Below are 21,483 nucleotides of genomic sequence, written 5' to 3'. Positions count from 1 at the left end.
CTTATAAAAATTAGTATTATGCTGCTTGCATTGTCTTTCCTGTATGTCAAATTAAATTCTTCTGCACTGTACAATACCATGTAAAATATTGATTCGAGCCACCAATTCAAATTGCATTTGCTTGTAAAGGAAGAAGTAATGAACAGAATTGAGACAACATAACATCATCAAAAGCTGCATAAGTCTGCCAATGTCAAGTTAAATGTGGTGCTACTTGAGAATAAATAAATAGATAACGATTAAAATGTACATAGTTTTATTTAATATAAAATTTTCCTTTAATTAGTTACAACTTTTTAGCATTTGTTTTAATTTTTATCTACTCGACAAATATCGACAGAGAACTTTGGGTTAAACAAAATGTTAAATTTTGGTTTTGTAATACAATTTTAATTACTTTCCTTTTGTTCAAAACTTATTAAATATGAAACACTCAAAATTTTCTGCATGGAAAATATTCTTAATCTGTCAAAACTTTTGTTAACACTTCAATAAATTCAGAAGATTCAAATAAATTTGATACATACAATTTTATACATATCTATAATACACAAAATTACAAACATTTGATCCTTTGACCTGGTGTTTCAAGTGTGATAAAAATTTAAATTGGAAACTTAAATATCCTTCGTTAGGTTTTAAATAGCCATCGCCCAGTAATTACTTGAGGTTATACTTTAATTTATTTTAAAAATAAGAGGCAAAATGACTAAGTGGCAGTTATATGAACATATAATTTGCATATGTGAAGTCATTAATTCGAGGCAGTTCTCGATTATTAATCATCAATAATTGGAACTGCATATTTGACTTGAAATTCTTCTGAAAATCTATGATTTGGCTTACCTATACAAGTTATCCAAATAGCAAAAAAAATGTTTATTCTCCTATGCAAATGTCAATACAATTAAACCAAAGTGATTTCTTTACATCTTTGAACTCTGAATCTGTACGGTCAATTTGTATAAATCTAAATGCTTCGCCTCTCCAAAATATACCGCAAAATCTATAATCGAGGCAGGAAGATTTCTATATATATATTAGGTCTGAGTTATATGCTAGACAGGATATGTCGAGTCTCTCGTACGAAATTCGAAAGGCACAATTTGCCTTCATGTTTTTGAATAGATAAACTAGTTTCGATAGAACAGCCATAGCACGAGGAAGTCACCACGTGGAATATAAGTTATATCACAAAGAAAAAGGCAATTGCAGATTTCTAATTCCCGTTACGAGCACCTTTAGCAGTAAAATTCGCATATATACTGTTTGTAGATGCACTCCAGTTAGGAAGATTGAGAATATAAAAGTTTTCTGTACAAAACTGTAGTACAGAATTCATAACATGGATTTTAAAAATGGAAAATATTAGTTTTAGTGTTGATCATACTGTCATCAGTCTACCCGAACACAAGGGACAAGGATGGAAATTATCCGTCACAGACTTTTCAATGAGGTTGGAAGTTCCGATTTCCGTCAGTAACTCCATTATCTTCTTTGCCGTGGTGTCTTCGGTTTTGCTTGGATTTGTTGCATTGTTAGGAACTTGCATATTTTCAACTGTGTTACTGGACTTCATTTCAGTATTTGAATCTTCCCCTTTACAAATATAGCATTTGACATTATTGACTCAATGACAATAATTGTAAGTGTATTTTATTTAAATATATTATCAGACACTCACCATTTAGAATGTTTCCATTTTCACCTGTAGCTGATATTATTTTTCCAGGGAAATGATTACTACCTGTTAGAACTGAAGGACCATAAGGTTTTAGTTGTTTACGTTCATCAAGCATTCTCATTACTAAGTTCTGGAGATCTCCTAATTTAGCCTATTAAAAATAACTTCATTATCAATTTTAATTCAGTAACTACATGGATCAAAATGCATCAAATTATACTCGTAAAAATACTAATGAACAATAATTGTGTGTGTTATAAGACATGCACAATAACATGCAATCATAATAGAAATATTAACATAGTATAGTAGTATTACTCTGAATGATAAATAACAAACTAAAAATAAAATGATTTATTAATACAAGATACCAACACATTTTAGGCTGTATGGCAGTCACAATTATGCTTATTAAAGATATGATCTGTATCATCATCAACCAGTACAAGTACAGAGCAAGGACTACCACAATCTACATTGCCTACAATAAATTATAGGAGTCTGGACAAGGTTTCAAACCTGAATCATCATGTAGCAATTAGGGTTTCTTTCCTGGGATTCCCGCCATTTATTCCCTACGAGAAAATTCCCGGGAATTTTTTTTTGGGAAATCTCACATTTCAATAATAATTTATCGTGTCAGGTTTTCTTTCTACCATTTATTATACGAAAAGTTGCATTTTGATGACTCATCTAAGAGAGAAATTTTGAGGTTTCATGCTGCATATAATAATATGCAGCATAAAGCATATATACATAACTATGTTTTACAAGTTTCTACTTGTTAGTTCACGTAATATCTATGTATTGTGTTCACACATCATTGAGCAGCGGAGCACTTGCTGAAAGTAAATATCACTCATTGCACTTTAGTTTCAAATTCGCATTTATAAGTTAATGAATTTGTAAAAGCTTACATTCCCATTAATATCCTATCGTTTGTAACTGTAAGTGTGATTATTTGAAATTTCTTTATTAGTCAATTATGCATATTTTACAACAATTTATTTTAATATAATTTATAAAATCAAACCATTGTAATGCCAGAGTCATTTGTTTGGAAACATTTTTTATAAAACCAAGTATAACTATCAACAACCTGTAGAGAGTGTAAAGCTGAGATAAAGTGCAAAGGTTGGTCTAACAAAATCTATTATCGTTCTTAATAAAACAGAATACTTTGCAAGAAATAGTTACAAAGTTTTCTATGCTAGATGGTATAGCTATTAATTCTATTGCAAAAGTGAATATATCAGTAATCTTTGGCAAAGAAAAGGTATACTTTGCCAACAAATCCAACTCATGTCATGGATCTGGTTCACTCACAATACAAACAGATAAAAGAAAGTTTAATTTCTAAAATTGCAGAGAAAATAACTTCAGGAACAAGGTTTAGTATATCATTAGACGAGTACGCTTCTCTAAACAATCGTTGATATATAAATATTAATGTACACATAGGAGAGGGAAAATCTTGGAATTTAGGAATCTTAAGAATTTCTGGTTATCTATCTGCTGAAGTTGCTGTTAATATGGTCAAAGAAAAGTTAGCTGAATTTCATATTTCTTCAAAAAAACACATGGTGGCTTGTGTAACTGATGGTGCAACTTTGATAAAAAAAAAAAAAAAAGGGGGAAGATTAATTGAATGTGAGCACCAATTGTGTTATGCACATGGAATCCACTTAGCAGTGTGTGATGCTTTATATCAGAAATCATCTACCCACCTTACAATCCCCTTTATTGATGAAAACCAGCCAGAAATACGTATATCACCAAAGAGATGAATCTAACATTGATGAAAGTGAAGAAGATTTCACTCAAGGTATTGAGGTTGAAAATTTTATTTCAGAATATGAGCACACTAATGAAAATCTGTTTGAAATAAGATATAGCATCTGAATTGTATGAAATTGACGTCTCTAAAATCATCAATAAGTCAGAAAGATAGCTAAAACCTTTCATAAGTCACCTGTGGAGAATAATGTATTACAAGAATACGTTAAACAGGATCATGGAAAACCTTTACATTTAAAATGTTTGATTCAAAAACCAGTGGAACAGTCTTTTAGCAATGCTAGAACGGTATATCAAGATAAGACCATTTGTGTTGAAAGCTCTCATTTATCTCAAAGAAGATAAAAATAGTACTCTTAGCCTTGAAAATTAATGTAATTCATGGCATCGCTAGAACCCTTAAAACTAGCTTTTGAAGAGCTAGGTAGAAGAAAATCTACTCTACTTTCAGCAGAGGATATTACCTCTTTTATTTTGAATGAACTGAAACAATTGAACACTGCTTTTTCTAAAAAAATACATGAATATTTTGTTATCTGCATAAAAGAGAGAGGAAACAAAAAATTGATGGGATTGTTACTTTACCTCACTGGTGAAAACAAATATAAGAAGTTCAAGAGTGACAGCACATTCCAACAATCTGGGGTAATTATAATTTCATCAGCAAAACAAATATTTGATTGCCTTTTTGGAGAACCTTCTATTTCTGAATCTAGTGAAGGTAACGAACTCAAATATGTACAAGAATCACAAAGTGTCATACTACCGAATGAAATGACTTTAGCTGACAAACTAAATGCATATCTTGAAGCATCCAAGAGATCAACAATACGACAAGAGCAGAGAGCAATAAACAAAGAATTAAGTACTGGAGAGCAGTTAGAAACTGAGTTAGCAATCTTCAAAAAAAACAGGCATAAAATCTCAGAAAATTTCCCTTCTTTTGAGAGCTTTGTAAAGCATTCCACCCACCTCGATAGAGTCTGAAAGGGTGTTTTCAGCTGCAGGTTTTTTTGTGACCAAATTCAGAACTAGATTAAGTGATCAAAGTATCGATCATTTTTGCTTTTTGAAGTCTTATTATGAAAATTTATAAGGTTTTTTTTTTGAGAGAGAGAGATTTTTTCATAAATTTTTTTAGTAGTATTGTTTATGTTCAACTAAAAATATTATAATTTTTTTTGGAGCAGTTGTATTTTTTATTCAATTCAAAATGATTGTCTTTTTTCTCATTAAATTTATGGAATAAGTATATTTTTTAGTTCATCGTTAGAAATAAAACAGTATTTTTTTCATAATCATTATTATGTTCATTAAAACTTCCTTTATTTTACTTTCATCTTGTAATGTAAGAGAACATAAATTAATTGAGCCTAACACATCCGTATGGGTGAGATTGACTCTAAACTTTCAGTTACTTACTAGAAAATAAATTAAATTATTCAAATTTATGATATTCCTGTATGATATTTTTATTCATATGAAATTCTATCTTATCTCATCCCGGAATTTCCCAGGATCCCAGGAAAAGAAATTATTTTTTCCATAATCCCGCTGGAGACAAATTTCCTGGGAAATGAGAAACCCTACTATCAATATAAAGTATTACATCAGTTTAAATTTGGATCATTAACAACTTATCATATGAGTCTGGCCAACAGAGGAATTTACATTTTTAAAATTACATGATAATAGAATGTTATGTAAAATTCTAGTATTATTATACATTTATTTGCAAATTAAAAAATATGGCTAGACATATATATTTTACTATCAGGATTGTGAATAAAAATAATGATAAGTGTGCTACCATCAAAAATATTTTATGGAAAACTTAACAAAAGTGTACTAAAAGTTATAATCCAATGATAGATATTATTTCAAAAGTTTAAATAATTTATTTTATTTCTGTTGTTTAGTTTAATTTATTTGAAGAAAATGAGTAACACTGTAAATAATATAATGGATCATACTTATTAAAATCTTTGCTGCTCTGTTATGATACAGAGTAGCAAGGATCAGTCTATACTATTTGAAAAAAATACAGGTTAAACATATTTAACAGGATCTGAAGTACATATCAGGTCACCAGCATATACTCTCTCTTAAATATTCCAGAGCTGCATTTATCTTGTATAGTTCCTGGCAAAGATTTGTGAAATGACCTGTTTAGACAGATGGATAGCTGAGGTGGTTAAAACATTACTTACCATCTCTGGAGGACCTGAAATCAAATCTGGGTGAACAACCCAAGAAAGTTTCTAGGTGGTCTCTTTCAAATATATTAGACCCCTGTCCCTCACTTTTAATTGTACTATCATGAATTTGGGTAAAGACCTCTTAGTACCCGCAGGAAATATAAATAAATAAAATATATTTTTTTAAAATCATTTTTTGTATTATATTTCCTATAACTAATGAACAATAATTGTGTGTGTTATAAGACATGCACAATAACATGCAATCATAATAGAAATATTAACATAGTATAGTAGTATTACTCTGAATGATAAATAACAAACTAAAAATAAAATGATTTATTAATACAAGATACCAACACATTTTAGGCTGTATNTCAATTATACTTATTTTACTTTTATTTTAAATAATTTTAAAAACAACTTTTTATTTTTTGAAAGAAAGTTAATAAATACCTATTGTATCAGTTTCACCTTGAAGTTGTGTAACAAGATGTTCTAACTGCTGTTTCTGATCAGATAATTCAGCAATTTGATCCATTGTTTTCTTGAAACGTTCCTATTTAAAAAAAAAAAAACAAATTAAAACTTTTGATTATAGAATAATGATAAAACATTCTTTCTATTAATTGGCAAATCAATAATTTGCTTAAAGTATCACAGCACTTTTGAATCATAATCTTATCTTTAAAATTCAAATTCAAATATATTTTTATATAATAAGTAACTCCTCAATCTTCATTACGAATTAATATTTTTTAATTTGTAATATTGACAACATATCAAAGAAATTTACCTCTAACTGTTTCATAGCATTTTTCATATGCTGATAGTCTTCCATTGATATATTCTCATTATTTGTGCCTATAACAGAAATTAATTTTTAATTAAACATACAAAAATTATATCTTATATGAACAAGATAACATTTAAACAAGAAGGATAACATTTAAAGGAAGGAAAGGAAAGTAATTAATAAACAAACTTGCTTCAAATGAATTCTTTAAACATTATCCAATATTCCTAATATATTTATTTATTTCAACTTTCTACTTGAATTTATTAATTTTAAAACTTTGGGTAAGTATCAATAAAAATTCTGTATTTGCTAAATTAAGCCATATTGTAAAACATGGTAAACAATACCTAACTAATACACAGGTATAGTGACAGGATCATTAATCTCATTAAAACTTTATCAGATAAAACAATTTATTTGTTTCTGATAATTTATCAATGGATAAAGATTGCTTCTTAGTCACATGTAATTCAAGTATTTTCTATTATTTACACTACAAAATTTATCAATTAACTCAAAATTATTCAAATTATATGGTTATAAAAGATCAGTTATAAAGCTTGCTAGCTTCTTCTTTGATGAATAAATTAAACTGAACTTCTACAATATAGTATGAAGCCAAATAACTTAATTCTAATTGCAGCCAATAGCAGAAAATAAAAAAACTTATAGCAAATGTTAGAACAATTTTAAAAATTAAATGTAAACTTTTATAACCACTTAAAAGGAGTTTTTTGAATGAATAAATTGAAATGTTATGTCCGTTGAATCCAACGTTCACTCAAATTTATAAATCTCAGATGATGATTAATTCTCAGATATTTTATTTAAATGCATTTTGGATTGAAACTCTTGTTGATCCCTCTTCAGTAAAGGTCTTCAAAATCAATCACAGAAACTTAACGTTACTATGATTGATTTTGAAAAGTCCAAAATATTGGTGTAGGCTCTGTCACAGATTGTACCTTTACCGAAAAGGGATCAATGAGAATTCTGATCTGAAATGCATTTAAATAAAATATCTGAGTAATTCTTGAACTCAGGTGAATGTCAGATTCAAAGGACATAACATTTCAGTTTATTCATAAAAAAAAAAAACCATTTTATGTGGATAATTATAAAAATGAATGATTATATCCAGCAAATACTGCTAATTTTAGCTTTGTATTAAATGTAAACTTTTACAAGCTGGCCTATCAGAAATGATTTAATCCTAATTTTTAAGAATATTTAAGATTTTTAAAAAATTCTTAACATATTTTTGACTATGTGCAATTAATTATAAGATTGGAAAAATATTCTTTACTGCTCAACTTAGCTTCTTACACATTTTAATACAAGCAAAAAATTTATATGTTTATGATTATACATAAAATATTTATTTCAGATAATTCTGTTACACAATAAACCTTAATTATAGAAATGAGGTTTATTGTGTAACTTTCAAAAATTTGCTACTTGAAACAATAAATAATGTATCTTGGTTTAATGCCAAACAATCTGCCAAATCATTGGGCTATTTTTGTGTTATGTTAATAATTAATTTGACTACAGGTAGACAGATATGCTGCTGTCTTATATTAATGTTTATAATTACAATAAATTAATTTTTAATTTAGAAATTTCTAGAAGTAAAGAATCTGGCTGGAGCAGGACTTAACCCGTTGGGACTTTTTCTTCAGACCCGAATGCAATTCGAAAATTTTTTTTGTTTTTGAATATTAATAAACCCATAACTTCTGCTTACCATACAGATGCATTGCAAATTACACTACCCAGACAGCCATCCAATCTTTACTTCAAAAACTATTCATTTCAGATACAAATATACAGATCATACATGATCGAGTGTTTGGCATTAATTAATTAAATCAGGTTACGTACCTTGATTTATTTGATGGTCCTTAATTTCTCTCATTTGTGCTTTTAAGTTTGTTTTTATATTTTGTTGCTCTTCTAATTGATGCAATAGCTGATCTCTCTCCATTTCTAACTGTCTAACTGAAGCAGAAAGTGATGCAACCTAATAAAATAAATAAATAAATTTTANTTATATATATATATATATATATATATTACTATAATCAAGTTAACTTACTAAATCATTTCTCTTTGAAGAATCCCTCTCATCTAGTTTATCACTAGACACTGCAATTTCTGCCTGCCTGGCCAAATTCATTCTCAATTCTGTATTCTGATTCATTAGGGCATTGATTCTTTCCTTAAAATATAAAATTTTAAATTAAATTAAAACTTTTCAAAAATACAATAAATAAATATCTGTAGGCTTAAAAATGCCAAAAGTTACCAGAATAATTCAGCATTCTAAACTTAATTAAATTTTCTAATACAAAACAGAATTGAAAAGTCACTGAAATTTATCACTATATATATATTATAGAATTGATTAAAAACTGGTCAGATATAATATGTATTAATAATTGTGCATTGTACTTAAATTATTTACAATAATTATTTTAATAAAAAATCAAAAAACCTATTAATAAATTGACATGATATTAAAATAAAGATGGAAAAATATATCAATTATACATTTTGTAATGTGTGTTCTAAAAATTTCAATCATTAAACATAAGAAATGGAACAAAATTATACAGTGGTTGATCGGTTAATAAACATAATCCGTTCAAAGACAATGTTTGCTACCCGAATTGTTTGTTAACTGATTATCAATTTACCACAGATTTTTATGGAAATTTGATTAATTCATTCTGGAGACCCCCAAAAAATAGTAAGAAATTATATAATATTTTTATTTATGTTTATTTATATGTAATAACGAACTAAAGGCAATATCTCAAATTTTTCATGGATGACACATCTTTGTTTCTCAGATGTGATTTTTGTTACTCCTTTATCTGCTTGATTCTTTTTGATTATATTTTTCTTAGATAAGACTGTATCTACTATAGACCTGTTGAAGCCATACTGCCTAGGAACATCAGACATTTTCTGCCCACTCTCTACCTTGGCTATTATCTCTTGCTTAGTTTATGTAGTGAACACAGTTCTTGACACTCCACTCTTTTTAGGCTCCATAATCATATCAATTTTTTTAAATAAAAAGTTCAGAAAACAGAAATAAACTAGTGCAAAAAAGGTTATGTATACAACTGTGAAAGTGTCATTCCATAAGCTATTCATAGATTCCAGTAAAAAATAGTTTTACAAATGTTAAATGCAGTGTTGCTTCTTGTGTGTGCTCTGTCAGGTGTGTTATCCAAACATAAAAATCTTTCACGAAAGTGTTTGTTGTCTTGTTTGTTTGCAGTCTGAACTGTTTGTTAACTGATCATCCACTGTATCTGATAAAATAAGAACAAATCTTTTCATTTGCTTTCTCAAAATTTGAAAATTTGAATTTTCTAAGTTTGATAAACTGTCAAGTTCTTAAAACTGATATCAGCAATTTCTATTGATCTTTACCTAATTTTCAATACACATATTGTTCAAATTAATTATGCTAAATTCTCATTACTTCTCATTTTCTCTCTGTCTCTTTCCAAATCTCCAATGAAAAACTGTTCTTTTTTTATCAATAAATAATTTCTAAAAAACCATCTGTATAAAATTACACTAGATTTATCGACATTATATCACNGACTGGCAACAACGCCTCAACAGATGTATAGCTGCCCAAGGAACCACTTTAAAAGGGATAACATTAATGTATAAAAATAAAATAAAATTGTTGCAAAAAAATTCGTTTTGTTACTTTTCTGCCACACCATGTAGGTATCTCAACTGAATGAGTGCACAATGTCCTGCATGAAAAAGTTGTGTGCACAACTGTTGACTGTGGACCCATGCCAAAGGACATTTCAACTCAGTGTTTGGCAATGTTTAATCACAATCCACAGGACTTTTTGCATCAATTTGTGACTGTGGATGAAACATGGATTCACCACTATATACTAAAGTCAAAACAGTGGACAATGAATGGTGAAAGTGAACCAATAAAGGCAAAAACTGTTTTGTTGGCTGGCAAGGTGATGGCCACTGTTTTTTTGGGGGGATTCCCAAGGAATCATTCCTGGTTGATTACTTGGAGAAGGGTAAAACAATAACAAGAGCCTATTATGCAACATTATTAGACCATTTGAAAAAATCTGAAACAAAAACAAACAAGAATGGTGCACAAAAAAAGTGCTCTTTCACCAAGACAATGCACTGTCCCACAAACCAATATCTATATAAATGTAGCTTAGAGATTTTATGATTATCCTTATGTATATATATGTATAAAGCCTCCATTACTGTTCAAGGTCAGTGGTATAGCATTGTTCAATGTAACAGATGATCTTATCATCAAGTGGTCACCCACTGCTGTGTCCATGTATCAAATTTCCTGTTTTCTGACAGTGTTTCGGTAAGTAATGCATTGTTAATTGTTATTTCACTTATACACAATTCACAGTCAATTTTCCAAATACCAATACCAGTATTATTTTGGCACTTCTGAAGAGTTTTCTGCCTTAACTCAACCGACTGCTTCCAGCAAGGCATATTTTGTCACAGTTGTTAGCAATAGATTCATTTGCATATTGAATTTAAACCATTTAACTTCCAATATGCAAATATTTTTGTTCTCTGCTAGACAAGATAATATTTTTGTTCCCTCTGCAATTATTGTAGTACAGCACAGTGCTACAAACAAATTATTCATGATTATATGATATAATTGTAAGCACAAATTCATACACCTTAGCATTCTTCATTTAGGAGTCAGTCATTTGTGAATTTGAACACTTGGAACAAAATTTTAGAGCATCCCAGGAAAGGAAATCAGTATTGAAATTTAATATATGAAGTAATATTTCAAATAAGTGCCTTAGGAGTTTGATTCGTTTCTTTGATACTTCCTTTATTAGTTCCCATTTTCATAATGATAGATTATATTCAATCATTTTATTGTAATAAGATAATCTTATTACATTGGGGTATTAACAAAAATAACAAGGATATTTATTTAAATTTTGTTACATTAGATTAATGTTACATAACATATTTACTATTCAATAATCAAGACCATTGTTCAGCTTATTTAAAATATAAATAAAAAAAACTATGAATCTTATACATCTTGCATATTGGTATATTGTCAAGATTAGATCGAAAATTTTATGATTAGCATCAAACATTTCTTTAATTTTAAATTTACGTTGCGCTTCTTCGATAGCTGGACATACAATGAGAATATGATATATATTAAAAGATTCAGCTTTACACCAATAACATTTCTTTAAGAAGTCAATGTAGATGTTACCAATCAGTAACAAATTATAATTAAGTCAAATTTGAATTAGCATATGTTTAATATTTAATTTAGTGTTTGACATAATAATATTTGAATTTAACGGAAAATGCAACATATTCAGATACCAATAATGATAAGTCAAATTTAAAATGGAATCTTGATCTTTAACAATTGATTGAGATAAAGCAGTATTCATCATTAAATAATATGCATACATTAATACCTCGACTTACGCGATTTTCAAATCTCGTCGATTCGTCTTTTGTTTGAGCGCCACGCAACCCTTGATTATTCACTCCCCCACACTATTGTTCATGTTCGGATGTGTCCCCACACAGCTTACATGTTCAGATGTGTCGCGCGGAATTGACACATAGCTACGATTTATTTTGTGTTATTTATTTCTGTGTTTGTTATATCTACAGAGACTTGAGAGACTCTACTATGTCATCCAAACGAAGTAGAACTAATTCTTCTGCATCAAACAAGAAAAGAAAAACTTTATCTTTGGAATGTAAAGTTAACATTGGGTATGTTCATAAAGTCGAACGAGTTAAACGAGAATGACATCATCATTACTCCTATTTCGTTAGACTTTTCGAACAATTCATTACTAACGCGTTTAACTCGTTTGACTTTACGAACGTACCCATTATTAAAGACTTCGATACAAAAATGAAAATTTGTGAATTGGCAAAGAAGTTTGATCTACCGGAATTGTCGGTCAGAACAATTATAAAAGGCAAAAAAAAAAAATTCTCAAAGCTGTGAAAAATGCTCAATCTTTAAATTCAAGCATCATATGTCACAGTATTATCGCCGAGATGGAAACAATGTTAAAATTATGGCATAATAATCAAGTAAATGTGAAAAATTGTAAAATAATATAGGCCTAATTTGTTATACATATGTATTATCTAAGATTTTATTAAACATTTTTCTCTAAATTATTGTTTTCTTTAGTCTCTGGCCCCAATTAAAAATTATTTGTATGTATTTATATGCGAAATTATACCCCGACTTATGCGAATTAGACTTACGTGGTTACCGCTCGGTCTCACCTATCGCGTAAATTCGGTCCCACCTATTACTGTATTTACAATTGTCTTCAGTTGAGTTGAGAATCAATATACAAATACCAAAAGATTGCATAATTTTTAAAATTTTTGATACCATGTATCATTTATAATAGATGAGTTTTTATTTTGGTTACTTATTAACTGAAATAGAAATTTAACTTGGAAAGAACAATTTTGATTAACCATAAGTCACCATGATTTAGTTTTAGATATAGAAAAAGGGGTAAAGGAATCATTACATACCAGTCCCTCCGAAACATAGCTATAAGTCAAGGAATATTGATCCAATAATATGCAATCACCACGAAGTTTAGGGTTTTGACCTTCTTAATTCATATAAAAAAAGGAAGTAGTTGTTTACATCGTAGTCTAGATCCCTTGGCAAGATCCTATGATATTTGAGTATCTTTCCATTCATTCAATAAATTTTGCTGTTTCATTTTAATAAAACTCTAATATACGTAATCTCAAATCTTAATATTTTTAAAAATTAACTTAATAGTTGGATATTTTGATTTAGTCATTGGAATTACCACTATAAAATCGTCCAGAGTGATTTCTTGTAGTTTTAATGTTAAATTAACTAAATTATAAATTTCTAATTTGCTGGATATCTATATAATATTATATTATTATGATGATGTTCATTTACCAGATAATCCATTTGATATTGCATTTTTTCATTTTCCATTTTCAGATTAATGATTTGTTGTTCAAGATTAGTAATTTGAGAGTTCATTTTTTTATTTTGCTCTTTAGTTTCTTGGACACTATTACAAATCAGGTCCAGTTCTTCTTTGATAAGATGTCATTTGATTGAGTATTTTTGTATTTGACATATTAATTAATTCAGAAATTTTATTCCATAATGCTGTAGTTGATATGTCAGATGAATTTTTCAGATTATCTGATGAAGAAGAAAAAAGTTCAATTGTCTCACATGAATATTGTGAACTTTGAAGTGTTTCTGGGTTTAGTCCAGTATCTGCAGTAGATGATTCAGGGGAGATCTTTTTGGCATATGTATTGTATTCTGTTATAAGTCTAACATTAGATGATGATGAAGTTTCCTTTCTATTATCTGATTTGGTTCGGTGACTTGACGGTCTTCCTCTTTTTTTTTTGGAGAGCGTTGCATCTTAGTTATTGTTATTATCTCTTCTAATAAGTTTAAAATTCTTTAACTCTAATAACCCATGCAAGCAAATAAGTATTATTGGCATTCAATATTCAATATTTCCACTATATCAAAGTACGCAGAAAATCACGCCAACAGCTCCAATTGACAGGTGCACCCCTCCATATAATGATAGATTATATTGAAAATCATTGGGTATTATTAAAAGTAAATAACAAATTCTTCATACTAAAGTTTTCTCTCATAATATNTATACGTAATCTCAAATCTTAATATTTTTAAAAATTAACTTAATAGTTGGATATTTTGATTTAGTCATTGGAATTACTGCTATAAAATCGTCCAGAGTGATTTCTTGTAGTTTTAATGTTAAATTAACTAAATTATAAATTTCTAATTTGCTGGATATCTATATAATATTATATTATTATGATGATGTTCATTTACCAGATAATCCATTTGATATTGCATTTTTTCATTTTCCATTTTCAGATTAATGATTTGTTGTTCAAGATTAGTAATTTGAGAGTTCATTTTTTTATTTTGCTCTTTAGTTTCTTGGACACTATTACAAATCAGGTCCAGTTCTTCTTTGATAAGATGTCATTTGATTGAGTATTTTTGTATTTGACATATTAATTAATTCAGAAATTTTATTCCATAATGCTGTAGTTGATATGTCAGATGAATTTTTCAGATTATCTGATGAAGAAGAAAAAAGTTCAATTGTCTCACATGAATATTGTGAACTTTGAAGTGTTTCTGGGTTTAGTCCAGTATCTGCAGTAGATGATTCAGGGGAGATCTTTTTGGCATATGTATTGTATTCTGTTATAAGTCTAACATTAGATGATGATGAAGTTTCCTTTCTATTATCTGATTTGGTTCGGTGACTTGACGGTCTTCCTCTTTTTTTTTTGGAGAGCGTTGCATCTTAGTTATTGTTATTATCTCTTCTAATAAGTTTAAAATTCTTTAACTCTAATAACCCATGCAAGCAAATAAGTATTATTGGCATTCAATATTCAATATTTCCACTATATCAAAGTACGCAGAAAATCACGCCAACAGCTCCAATTGACAGGTGCACCCCTCCATATAATGATAGATTATATTGAAAATCATTGGGTATTATTAAAAGTAAATAACAAATTCTTCATACTAAAGTTTTCTCTCATAATATAAATATATTTAAGATAAATTTTATCTTAATCAGACCTATTATATTAAAAAAAATACATAAAACATTCATGTTACAAGAAATTATTGTAAATAATATTCAAATCATCATCTTAAGTTTTAATTCTTTTAAATTTAGTTTTATTTTGTTCACTATTTTAACTACTAATAACAGTATAATTTTATATTTCTGTTAAGAATTTAACTGTATAATTCTAACTTTGTTATATGTACCATCAAAATCATTATCATAATTTTGACTTTTGCTATCCATTAGTTTTTAAAATTCAGTAGAATCTGTATTTCTAACAAACTTTAAAAATTAAAAATATTATAGTAACAGAATTTTTATTAATATTTACTTGATCTTTCAGTTCTTGTAATTCTTCTTCTTGCTGGCTTAATCTTTCACCCAATTCTTTTGTAATGTGATGTTCTCTATCAAGTTTCTCAGTTAATTCTAATTTGTCATGACTCTGTGTAAAACAGAAAATATTTGTTAAAAGAAAAACTAGTTAATAATGAGTTGAGATTTTGCAAATATATCATCCGTAATATATTAGTGTTTTGATTCAATTAGCATTTTCATTTAAATTTATCTAAATCAAATCTATTAATAATTTTGAAATTAACAGATATCATCCTGTAAATCTCAGAATGAAAAACCAACATTTCTGATGGAAAAATATTTAACAGCCATTTTTATAATTTAAAAAATAATTTCAATAAAATATAGTTGAATAATTCTACATTGTATTTCTTCATACAGAAGTGATTAATTAATATACTGATGATTAGACATAAATGCAGTCCTTTGAGATAAAAAAAATTCAACATTGTACATAAAGCTACATTGTAAGGAGGAACGCTCTTCCATGTGCATGGAAAACTCATATCACATGGATAGCACTGTTTATCGACTTACTGTTCAACCTACACAGACACTCACTGCTACATTTTGTTCTAGCTTTTTCATACCAAGGCACTAAGGGTTAATTAAAGCTGTGTGTATTTAGTGGAAAAAGCTAGACAATAAACTGGGTCCATAGGCATGCTGTATGCAGATCCACATTCTATCAATGTTTATTACACTACGCCACCAGTAATAAAAACATTTGAGATTAAAAAATGCTTTCTGTTATTCTGTTCACAATTCTGCTATATTCGAACATGTATGCACATTTGCATGCATACAGAAAACTAAATTATATTTAACAAAAGCAAACCAACCATTTTTACAAATCCTGTATGAAGTTCCTCTAGCTGTTTTTTTAATTCGCAGTTTTGAGCCACGGCACGGCTAGCTGCAATTTTATCACTTTGCATCGTGTCTAATAATTTCTCTTTATCAATTTGATTTTCTTCAATCCTTCTAAGGGAATTCTCCAATTCTTCTATCCTAATCTCTTTCTCTTCAATAATTTTACTCATTTGTGCATTATCATTTACCTAAAGTAATAATTTGTGTGATTTATATCCTTTAGAAACAGAAAAAATCATTTAATAATATGTTACTTTGAAAAAATTATGTTCCTTACCTGTGTATCATAATCCTGTTTCATTTTCTGCTGTATACTTTCTAATTCTTCTATCTGCTTTTGAAGATTTTTGTTTACACCGTTTTCAATAATGGCACCTTTGAATTTAAATTTTTATAACTATAAATAAGCTACGGAGAGAATATTCTCAATTTTAATAAGCTTAAAATTATCATATTTTATTTAAATAATTAAATATTCTTGTTTATTCAAAAACTGCATTATTCTAATGCTAAATAACTGGTTTAAAATAATTTTTACCCCAATATATGGCCTAATTTGTTATACATATGTATTATCTAAGATTTTATTAAACATTTTTCTCTAAATTATTGTTTTCTTTAGTCTCTGGCCCCAATTAAAAATTATTTGTATGTATTTATATGCGAAATTATACCCCGACTTATGCGAATTAGACTTACGTGGTTACCGCTCGGTCTCACCTATCGCGTAAATTCGGTCCCACCTATTACTGTATTTACAATTGTCTTCAGTTGAGTTGAGAATCAATATACAAATACCAAAAGATTGCATAATTTTTAAAATTTTTGATACCATGTATCATTTATAATAGATGAGTTTTTATTTTGGTTACTTATTAACTGAAATAGAAATTTAACTTGGAAAGAACAATTTTGATTAACCATAAGTCACCATGATTTAGTTTTAGATATAGAAAAAGGGGTAAAGGAATCATTACATACCAGTCCCTCCGAAACATAGCTATAAGTCAAGGAATATTGATCCAATAATATGCAATCACCACGAAGTTTAGGGTTTTGACCTTCTTAATTCATATAAAAAAAGGAAGTAGTTGTTTACATCGTAGTCTAGATCCCTTGGCAAGATCCTATGATATTTGAGTATCTTTCCATTCATTCAATAAATTTTGCTGTTTCATTTTAATAAAACTCTAATATACGTAATCTCAAATCTTAATATTTTTAAAAATTAACTTAATAGTTGGATATTTTGATTTAGTCATTGGAATTACTGCTATAAAATCGTCCAGAGTGATTTCTTGTAGTTTTAATGTTAAATTAACTAAATTATAAATTTCTAATTTGCTGGATATCTATATAATATTATATTANCATGCATACAGAAAACTAAATTATATTTAACAAAAGCAAACAAACCATTTTTACAAATCCTGTATGAAGTTCCTCTAGCTGTTTTTTTAATTCGCAGTTTTGAGCCACGGCACGGCTAGCTGCAATTTTATCACTTTGCATCGTGTCTAATAATTTCTCTTTATCAATTTGATTTTCTTCAATCCTTCTAAGGGAATTCTCCAATTCTTCTATCCTAATCTCTTTCTCTTCAATAATTTTACTCATTTGTGCATTATCATTTACCTAAAGTAATAATTTGTGTGATTTATATCCTTTAGAAACAGAAAAAATCATTTAATAATATGTTACTTTGAAAAAATTATGTTCCTTACCTGTGTATCATAATCCTGTTTCATTTTCTGCTGTATACTTTCTAATTCTTCTATCTGCTTTTGAAGATTTTTGTTTACACCGTTTTCAATAATGGCACCTTTGAATTTAAATTTTTATAACTATAAATAAGCTACGGAGAGAATATTCTCAATTTTAATAAGCTTAAAATTATCATATTTTATTTAAATAATTAAATATTCTTGTTTATTCAAAAACTGCATTATTCTAATGCTAAATAACTGGTTTAAAATAATTTTTACCCCAATATATTACAAATTTTAATGTAATAACTGAATAACGTCAGAAAAATTAGAATTTTAGCAAAATTTATTACCTTATAAGCAATTTAATATTTGTAAAATAAATATCTTAACAGAATAAATTTGATGTTGATTTCAATGTTGTATTTATTATAATCTTGAAAGTAGTAAACATCTAATTTGTTACATTAGAAAGGAGTGTTGTATCATTATTATTAAAAAATTTCTGTTTAACAAATCTCAATTTTAATGTAAATTTAATATTCTCTGAATGAAACTTATATCCAAAATTATTTGTATCACTTTGCATTATTTTTAATAAATCTTTACTTCAATTTCATATTGAAAGTAATGAGATTATCCATTAAATTTAACAATTTTTAAGTTACTCTAATATTGGAATAAATTCTAGATCTAAGTTTAATGACATTCTCATTACTTGCAATATCATTGATTCATTAATTCCTTGTTCAAGTGCCTGACTTATTTTTTAAAATTTCAATATCTATATAGAAATCTGATCTTATAATTACAATGCAGTTAAATAACATCCAATGTTTCCTGCTAAGTCAATAAATTAATACAGAAGTGTAAAATATTAATTAAATTATTAAGTTTTATGAGTATAGATAATTAATCAATAACAAAAAGTTATTACGGAGATATAGTATCGAGTTTAAAAAATATAAAAATTTCTTTTATATTCTAGACACAGCACAATTATTCATTTTCTTAGCAAAGATAGTAATTACTCTACTAGTTAAATTTACCATCAAACTCTAACTGGAAGTATCAAATTTGTTACACTTATCATTTTATTGTAAGTATTTCTTTATATTCCAATGTTATAACAATCGTTTTTGATCATCTGATATAATAACAAAATTTAACAATAATCATAATGAAATTCAAAAGTAGTAAATACTTGGAAAATTTTTCTTTTTATTTTTAACAAAGCATCATGTTTCATTAATTTATTTGAAATTGATATAAGTTATATGCAGGGCTGTGGAGTCGGAGTTGGAGTCGTGGAGTTTTGGTGTTTTAGCCGGAGTCGGAGTCAGATGGTAAGGAAAAGTCGGAGTTGGTAAATTTTTACACCACTCCACAGCCCTGGCAAGACTGTGGAGTCGGAGTCGGAGTCGTGGAGTTTTGGTGTTTTAGCCGGAGTCGGATTGGTAAGGAAAAGTCGGAGTCGGAGTCGGTAGATTTTTACACGACTCTACAGCCCTGGTTATATGTTTGATAAGTTTGGTAAATTTTAATGAGATGGTGCCACAATTTGTTTGGTGACATCACAGCTTGTAAATGTCATTTTTCAAACTATTACAGGTCAAATTTCAGCTAGAAGCAAAGCATTTTTCATATTTTACAGACATTTGAAGCAAGCATTGTAGCAGTTTCCACAAAAATGGAAAAAACCAAGTTCCATGCAGTGATAAAACATCTTTAAATAAAAATGTTTCAACTCTATTTTAAATAAAAATGTCCAACTCTATTTTGATCTGGGCAGCTGTCCACTTCTTTAAATAAAAAAGTGGACAGCTGCCCAGATCAAAATAGAGTTGGATGAAGTTTATGGGGACTCTATACCAGTATTGAAGACTGTTTATTTCTGAATAAACAAGTTTAAACATGGTCGAACATGCACTGAAGATGAAGTGCGCTCTGGACATCCAGTTGAGATAACCACAACAGAAATTATTGAAAAAATTCATGGTATCGTCATGGAAGACACTGCATAAAAGTGTGTGAAATTGCCAAGACTATACAAGGTGTGGCAGAAAAGTAATGAGATTGGTATCACTGAGAGTGATCTGGCAACACTGCAGACTTACCTTTCATGCAGCTTGTACATCAGTCCCTCCTAGACACTCAGTAACAGTTTCAATCTCGTGCAGTTAACTAGACAATCCTACAGAGCATGATAAGTGGAGTTTTGTTTTTGTATTGCATTATGGAAAGCATAATAGCGAAATTTGTAGCAACATTGTGCCATCAAATTTTGTGTTAAGCTTGGTGAACCCACGAGGTTGACCTTTGAAAAGTTGCAACAAGCCTATGAAAACATTCCTTATCATGAGCACAAGTTTTTCAAAGCATTTTTTGGAGGGCCTAGAAGCAGTAGAAGACAAACCTCGCTCGGGGAGGAATTCAACATCAAGAACTGCAGAAAATGTGGAATGAGTGAGGGCTCTTGTGAGGTCAGACCATCGACTAACATTGAGTGCTTCGAATAAGACGGGACATTGCGGACACTTGTATGCTCCAACCATGACAACTCCTTCTGTCACATGGCCATCTCCATCAACCAGTTTTTGACAGAAAAAGAAATTCCTGTGGTTCCCCAGACCCCCTGTTCACCTGATTGTTCCCCAAGATCAAAACCCATTTGAAAGGATGTCATCTTGGTACTGTTGATAACATCCATAGGAGCATAACCACATCGCTGCAGGCGATGTGAATTGATGCCTTCCAGCACTGCAACTAAGACTGGCAACAACGCCTCAACAGATGTATAGCTGCCCAAGGAACCACTTTAAAAGGGATAACATTAATGTATAAAAATAAAATAAAATTGTTGCAAAAAAATTCGTTTTGTTACTTTTCTGCCACACCATGTAGGTATCTCAACTGAATGAGTGCACAATGTCCTGCATGAAAAAGTTGTGTGCACAACTGTTGACTGTGGACCCATGCCAAAGGACATTTCAACTCAGTGTTTGGCAATGTTTAATCACAATCCACAGGACTTTTTGCATCAATTTGTGACTGTGGATGAAACATGGATTCACCACTATATACTAAAGTCAAAACAGTGGACAATGAATGGTGAAAGTGAACCAATAAAGGCAAAAACTGTTTTGTTGGCTGGCAAGGTGATGGCCACTGTTTTTTTGGGGGGATTCCCAAGGAATCATTCCTGGTTGATTACTTGGAGAAGGGTAAAACAATAACAAGAGCCTATTATGCAACATTATTAGACCATTTGAAAAAATCTGAAACAAAAACAAACAAGAATGGTGCACAAAAAAAGTGCTCTTTCACCAAGACAATGCACTGTCCCACAAACCAACAGTTGCAA

General features: G+C 29.0%; 1 protein-coding gene across 1 annotated transcript in view; it reads right to left on the bottom strand.

The window, feature by feature from the left end:
• Positions 1–864: 864 nt before the first annotated feature.
• The window catches only part of LOC111640853 (golgin subfamily A member 2-like), a 42,109-nt gene continuing 21,490 nt past the window's right edge, over positions 865–21,483 (bottom strand). The window contains exons 9-21 of the mRNA XM_023386926.1: positions 18,138–18,235; positions 17,826–18,048; positions 16,691–16,788; positions 16,383–16,601; positions 15,467–15,628; positions 8,577–8,720; positions 8,363–8,501; positions 6,476–6,543; positions 6,131–6,238; positions 4,166–4,380; positions 4,067–4,121; positions 1,685–1,835; positions 865–1,599 (exon numbers count right to left, since the gene is read on the bottom strand). Of these exons, the coding sequence (XP_023242694.1) occupies positions 1,385–1,599; positions 1,685–1,835; positions 4,067–4,121; positions 4,166–4,380; positions 6,131–6,238; positions 6,476–6,543; positions 8,363–8,501; positions 8,577–8,720; positions 15,467–15,628; positions 16,383–16,601; positions 16,691–16,788; positions 17,826–18,048; positions 18,138–18,235 (1,895 nt within the window). The 3' untranslated portion in view covers positions 865–1,384. The remainder of the gene's footprint in view (positions 1,600–1,684; positions 1,836–4,066; positions 4,122–4,165; positions 4,381–6,130; positions 6,239–6,475; positions 6,544–8,362; positions 8,502–8,576; positions 8,721–15,466; positions 15,629–16,382; positions 16,602–16,690; positions 16,789–17,825; positions 18,049–18,137; positions 18,236–21,483) is intronic.

Source organism: Centruroides sculpturatus, unplaced genomic scaffold (assembly GCF_000671375.1).
Source record: "Centruroides sculpturatus isolate CEXI.00-Female unplaced genomic scaffold, Cexi_2.0 scaffold1509, whole genome shotgun sequence".
Classification (NCBI taxonomy): Eukaryota; Metazoa; Arthropoda; class Arachnida; order Scorpiones; family Buthidae; genus Centruroides; species Centruroides sculpturatus.
Note: the sequence above shows the minus strand (reverse complement) of the source record. Positions and strands in the feature narration are given on the sequence as shown.